The sequence below is a fragment of the Octodon degus genome, unplaced genomic scaffold (assembly GCF_000260255.1).
Source record: "Octodon degus isolate 3935 unplaced genomic scaffold, OctDeg1.0 scaffold00007, whole genome shotgun sequence".
Lineage (NCBI taxonomy): Eukaryota > Metazoa > Chordata > Mammalia > Rodentia > Octodontidae > Octodon > Octodon degus.
The window spans coordinates 14,659,367-14,665,975 of NW_004524583.1; the positions used below are offsets into that span (position 1 = coordinate 14,659,367).

The 6,609-nt window shown below is 56.6% G+C and overlaps 1 protein-coding gene across 9 annotated transcripts in view; it reads left to right on the forward strand.

Moving 5' to 3' along the window:
* Tmem229b (transmembrane protein 229B) overlaps positions 1 to 4,449 on the forward strand; it is a 44,349-nt gene extending 39,900 nt beyond the window's left edge. For 5 of the 9 annotated variants that reach the window (XM_023702714.1, XM_023702726.1, XM_023702727.1 and 2 more), the window contains one exon: positions 317 to 4,449. In XM_023702714.1, the coding sequence (XP_023558482.1) occupies positions 338 to 832 (495 nt within the window). In that variant the 5' untranslated portion in view covers positions 317 to 337 and the 3' untranslated portion in view covers positions 833 to 4,449. The remainder of the gene's footprint in view (positions 1 to 316) is intronic. The other 4 variants (XM_023702720.1, XM_023702706.1, XM_023702709.1 and 1 more) reach the window with 2 other exon arrangements.
* Positions 4,450 to 6,609: the final 2,160 nt, after the last annotated feature.

The window sequence follows — 6,609 nt, forward strand, 5'->3', positions numbered from 1 at the left end:
AGTGATACTTGTTAGGTATACATCATCACACCAAGCCTCTAGGTTGGTGACCTAGCACAACTGTCCCTTCAGTTGACCACAGATGATCAAAGAGAGCTATTAGGAGGCACAGGTTTAGCACAATGACTGGCAAAGTGCCTGCCTAGCAAGTGTGAGGTCCTGCGTTCAATTCCTGCTTCCCCCCCCCCCCTTTCCCCAAAGAAAGACAAGAGCTATAGGATGTAGCAGACATCCCAGGAAGCAAGGCGGAGGAGGTTGTGACCCCCTCCGGTTGGGGCTCCCTCGTTCCTCACCTGCTCCTCCTTTGTGTCCCCAGCAGCAAGCCCCAGCCAGCACCATGGCTTCTGCCGAGCCCCTGACAGCGCTGTCCCGCTGGTACTTGTACGCCATCCACGGCTACTTCTGCGAGGTGATGTTCACAGCGGCCTGGGAGTTTGTGGTGAACTTTAACTGGAAGTTTCCGGGCGTCACGAGCGTGTGGGCGCTCTTCATCTACGGCACGTCCATCCTGATCGTGGAGCGCATGTACCTGCGCCTGCGGGGCCGCTGCCCACTGCTGCTGCGCTGCCTCATCTACACACTCTGGACCTACCTGTGGGAATTCACCACCGGCTTCATCCTGCGCCAGTTCAATGCGTGCCCCTGGGATTACTCGCAGTTCGACTTCGATTTCATGGGCCTCATCACCCTGGAGTACGCCGTGCCCTGGTTTTGTGGGGCCCTCATAGTGGAGCAGTTCATCATCCGCAACACCCTGCGCCTCCGCTTCGACAAGGACGCGGAGCCCGGCGGCCCCGTGGCCCTGGCCAATGGACATGTCAAGACTGACTGAGTGGGGGCTGGGCAGGGAGGGCTAGGCGGCTCTTATGGAGCCCACGGACCAAGAGACCGAGCCGGCAGCGTCGCCCCCTCTATTTAGCACAAGCCCTGCCCCAGTGGGGCGCATGTGGCCCCATCCCTTTCGTGGGGGGCGCTGGTGTCGAGGCCGCAGAGGACCCTGGGAAGGGTCCCTGGATCTCCACCGCCCAGGGGCTGGCAGTGACCGGGCTGCATGATGACTTAGGAGGCCACAGGGCCTGTCCTGACTAGGGGAAGTTGCAAATGGGGCTGAAGGTGAGAGGCCAGGTCTGCCAAGGCTTTGGGCTGCTGCTGCAGCCCCTCCCTCCCTCTCACCTGGACTTAGCTGGGCTTTGGCTGGTTCCGTTAGGCAATATTCAGGTGCTTGCTTGCAACCAATACCTCCCCGGGGGCCTGCTGAGCTGCAGCCTAAGAGAGACCCTGCAGCCACCGAGCTGCTTGGCAGCAGTGCTGGTCTGCAGGCGCTGGGAACCTTCCCGTGGCTCCTCTCCCCTCCCCCAGGGCCCCACGCTGCTCCCTTGGCCTTCTGGGGGCCCCCGTGGTGCTGGAATTCCCACCAACCTTGGGCTTTTGGAGGTTTCAGTCCCCGTGTGTTCGGTGGTGTTTCTCCCTTTCTCTTGTTTTTCAAGGCCTTTACCACTAGCAGCCCTTTCATCCGTCAGTCACCACACCGCCCCATCCCAGCTCCCTAGGCAAGGCGACTGCAGCCAGGGGCAAACCCTGAGACAGACCCTGCCTGCCTCCTTTCGGCCTCTGCGCCCCTCGCTGGCCTGATGACTGTGAGGTCCTGAGTTCTGCCTGCCCGGCTCTGATCTGGTGGGCAGCTTGGTGGTGTCCCCTCCCTGCAAGGACCCGGCTCAGAGCAGAGTAGCCCCAGAGCATAGCTGGCCCAAGGGGCAAATCAGTAGTGTAGGGGAAGAGGCAGAGCTCGAGATCCTGTTCACCCATCCAGGTTTAATTTCAAGCCCATGGGGCAAAGTAGCTCTCTACGGGGTGGAGGAGCAGGCATCCAGTGTTGGAGATCCATGGAGGATGGGAAAGAAAGACGACCGTGGGAGGCCCTTTGGAGCCTTCCTTATAGGCAAAAGGATCCATGCCGGCTCTGCCACGGGCCAGCTCTGCAGTTAAACCTCAGGGCTGCCCCTCCCCTGCCCATCCGGGCAAAGCTGACCTTTGAGCTTGCTTCTCAGCGGTTTTACCGCTGCTACACTCATGGTCATCATCATCTCAGTGGCCGGTCCTTCCCCCATGACAGATCCATTGCTGGCAGTGGATGACAGAGAACATCCTCCCTCCAGCCCTTCCTGCTCTACCCCCACCCTCGCACGGAGGGACCCATCAGAACGTGGACCACCCCATGGGACATGGTCTTGCTTTGACCTGACTAGGACTGAGGTAGAAATTAGCCCTCCCTTTCTTATAGATCATTAAAAAGCGATAGTACCACCTGTGGAGTGATCTCTTCCTTGCTGGCTGCTGCACCTGGAGTGCACAGGCTGCACCAGCCAGGATGGGTAGCAGGTATGGCCTGCGACAGGAGAAAGGCTCGGACACCCAGTGTCTAATGGCGTTTTCCTGCTGGTCACTGTGTCAGAGAGGGAGGCTTGGCGTCTTCCCAGCCAGTTTCCTGAGCAGGCTTCTCGAGTGGCTTGCTCCGCCCCCCTTAGGTTGAGGCTTCAGTCATAGGGCTTGGAGAAGCATGGGGCATCAGGCAGATTGCTTTCCAACTGTAGGTGGGAGGATTCCCTCCTCCTACTGGGCAATCTGTTCCTTGGTCCTGTTCCCCCAAGCTTCATGCTGCCAGTCTCCTGTGCCCAGACATCCCTCCAAGTCACCCCACTTCAAATCCCCCTTTTACCACAGAACCCCATCGCCAGCTTGCTGAGGTCGCCCAGAAAAAGACCTCTTTAACCCACAGCCCCAGTGTGGCCTTCGATGGCTTGCTGGGTTGTACCACTATGATGCTGCCTTTGTGGCCATTCTTGGGCACCATGTCGTCTCTGGGCCCCTTTAGTCCCAAGTACAGGGGTTCCCAGAGTGAACGCGCATGCTTGGCAACGTTCCGCACTGTGGTCCTGCTTCATCTGGGCACCCTGTTGCCCCTGTGGCCCACCATAGGGCACAGAGCCCCCTGCTCAGGGAGGCTGCAGCCCGTGGCCTGGCCACAGGGTCTGTAGGGGCGGATCTCACGAGAAGCAGCCCAGACTTCAAACTCTTGGGTTTCTTGTGATATCTACAGAGCCCGATCCCTCCATGCCCAGAGCTTGGGTCTGGAGTAGCCCCAGCTTTGCCAGGCTGTGGGGCTGCTGGCAGAGAGTGTGCTGGCTGCTGCTGAGCCCTGGCACCCTGCGCCACTGTGCTGGCCACAGCAGCCCTCGGAGCTGCAGAGTACAGGTGTGCTGCCCTGCATGGTTCAGCTGCTTTGGACGTCTGCTAGGCTTCCTGTGCCCTGTCCCCTCTTCAGTGCCAGTGAGTCACAATGGCTCTTGCTTGTTCTTAGCAATAATAATACCTGGAGAGTGCCCACAATGCCCTTCTGTCCTACTCCTTGCTCTGCAAGGGTCTCCCGGGGAGGCCACTGATGAGTACTGGGATAACGTGAGGACCTGGATTTCTGAAGCTCTGGGCTGTGCAGACACTCACCAGGGCAGGCAGGTAGATGTGATGTCAGCCCTTAAGCTGTGAAGAAGGCAGGGAGAAAGCCGTCCACCCTGAAGTTGCCCAGGCCTGGCCAGGCTGCAGGCCTCAGCCTTGAAATAGGTGGGACTGTCTTCCAACCTGGCGGCTCTTAAGAAAGACACAGGACTGGTTTGTGTGTGCATTGCCTGCTGTGTCTCCATTGGTTTCTGTCTCTTTTCATGTGTGTGCACATAAAATATAATAGTATTTGTGTTCCAGGACTGGCTCTGACCCATCTCAAGGAGTGGGGAATCCTTTTCCCAGGGGTTCACTGAGACCAGGTCTGTCGTACCCCGGCGTCACACCATCCTGAACCCGGAGAGCTGCTGCGAGGGGCGGGCATTGGACACTCCTGACAGTCCTTTTCACTCTTCCCTACTCTGGCCTTGCCATTGGGGAGCATAATCTGGCCCAGCCCTCTTATCCCCCTCCCCAAGATGAACACGGAACCCCAGACGGCACGCAGGTTGGACCCACCTGCCCATGAGATGAGCCCCTTGTGTACACACTGGTCATGATGTGGGACACCTCCCAGGCTGGGGAAGTCTGCAGGAGGCCTGATAAGGCCAGGGCCCCTTCGTGTGATGTTGCAAGTGCTGGTGTGAAGAAACAGCTCTGTGCTCCTCCCTGCCCCTCAGCTGTCCCTGCAGAGTCTCTGGTGAGAGAGGAACCTCCCCTGGCTTATGTACCTCTTCACTGTCCAGCTCTCCTGCCCCCGCTTTCCCACCATGCCCTTGCCTACTTTCCTACTTTGTGGAAAAAGTGGAGGGCTTAGAAATTGCCGTCTGTGCAGCTCACCCTGAACCTTCTTGCCACAGCTAAGCTTCAGAACATGGCACTGTGCTTCAGGTGTTCATTTCTTTGAAAGCTTTCCTCTTTTAAAAATGAGTTAAAATAAAGCCACAACAGTCATTTATATGTCAGTATGAACAAGTCTATAAGGTAGAGTTAAGATTTTGTAGAAAGAAAGCCAACATAATAGAGTCTGCTTTTGGGGGCTTCAGAAACGAGGCAAAAGGCAGAGCCCCAACTGGGGCACCGAGGACTTTCTAACTAGTTAGCACAAGGGGTACCTCCCTTTCTTCCGTGCCATCCTCACTCAGGCTCAACGGATCTTCTAAAGACGCGACATTGACCGAAACTCCCAGGAGAGGTAACAAAGGCCTGTATCTTCTGAATCTACACAGGCTTTGCAAAAGCCCAATGTTCAATGACAGCAGAGAGACGACTGTCACTTTGTTTTTCTTCTCAGATGGCTGTCTCAGAAGAGTGTCCGGCCACACTGCACCCCGGGGCAACCAAGCAGTGGGCAGGTTATAAGAGGGGGAGCTGGGTCACATTTTAGCTGCAGAGGTACACAAACTATTCCTAGTGTTGAGACCTCAGGTAATTGTGACCATGGCCAGTGCTGCTGAGCGTTCTGAGTGTGCTGGACACTGTTTCAGACCAGCACCATGGTGTCCCTGTGTCTGCAACCCTGGATTTGCCACATTTCGCAAATCACTTTTTTTTTTTTTTTCTGAGACAAGATCTCACTATGTTGTCCAGACTGAGCTTGAACTGTGGGGCTCCAAAGAGGTTCCTGCCTCCCCCTCTGGGAATCACTCGTGCCTCCGCCCGAGAAGAGCTTTCAGCACCTTTGTTCTTTGCGCCCTTGCTTTAGTTAGGGTTTCTCTCTGTAATCCAGGCAGGCCTGGAATTCCTGATCCTCTTGCCTCAGCCTCCTGAGTAGCTGGAATTATAGCCACTTGCCACCAAGCCTGGCTACTGTTCTTTGATACTTGAAAAGATTCTGGGTGCCTTCAGAGTCCAGCTCAGCTGAATGCTACTTGCACAGGTAAGTTAAAACAGTGGATGTGGGAGGGCAGGGAAGCAGGCATTGCATTGTGGGAAGGAGGTGCTAACACCGTTTAGGAAAGGTGAAGACAGCTGGCACAGGTCCTTCCTCGTGGGGGAGGGCTGTGAGATTTTGGCCTTTGGCAATTCTGGGTTTAGCCCTGGTATCCTCTCTCCCTCCCACATACAGCCTTATTTTTGCCCTGGGCCTTTTCTCCTTGATCTTATTTCCTTCTGGGAGAGTAAGGCCTGGTCTACTGGCTCTAGGGGCTCTCAGAAGGTTCTAAATACCCAGATGAAGCATCCTCACCACAGGATGAGAACCAGCTGCCAGGCACCTTCCACAAAATGACAGGCTTGAGGACTGCTCAGCTCCGGGGCTTCTTCTGGGACACCTCCCGTGAGCCGAGGAGCAGGCTGGCTACCGCAGCACTGACAGTGACCAGGCAGAGAGCCAGGGAGGGAAATGCACGGAGTGGCGTCCTGTCCTGGTCACTGGTCCTCCCGGGGAGAACCTCCAGCAGAGGGGCCTCACATGCTGCGGGAAGAGGTGAGGAGTCCCAGGAGGCAACGGCACAGACCTGGGCCCCCCAGTGAGGCTTGATTCCTGATGCTGTCGGGAATGGGCTTTTCTCATCGTCCAGAGGTGCAGCCACTTTCCATGTCCAGGGCAGTGCTTAGCTGGGTGCCGCACAGGGCAAGGCCAGCACACAGTAGGTGCTTTAGGAACCCCCTTCTTGGAGCCTTACAGCAAGTGAGGCTGCTGTAAGGCCAGGCAGAATGTTCCAGAGCACAACGAGCTCTCTGGAGAACCTGAACCTAGGAATCCTGGTTAGACAACAAGCACCCCTGTGTCTCCCACCACAGAGCAGACCACTGCTCTCCCTGCAGAGGCCGGCCAGCGTGGCCTCTGAGCCTCCAGGCTTCAGCCAGAGACCTGCAGAGAAGCTTACTCTGGTGACGTGCACTTCTGGTTAGAGCAAAGGTGGCCTTTTGCAGCCAAAGGCTACAAAGCAAAAAGCCACAGTGGCCTCACCTGGCTCTTTGCCCCCTTTACGATCAACCTTCCACACAGGTAAGAAGGGTTCAGTGGATGGCGAAGCGGCCCAACTGAGCCTGGAGCTGCTTAGAGAACTGGGTTGTGTTAGTTTCCCAGGACTGTGGTAACAAATCACCTCAAACTGGGTGGCTTACCCGGAGAAATGTATTGACTTGCACTGCCGAGAAGCAGATACC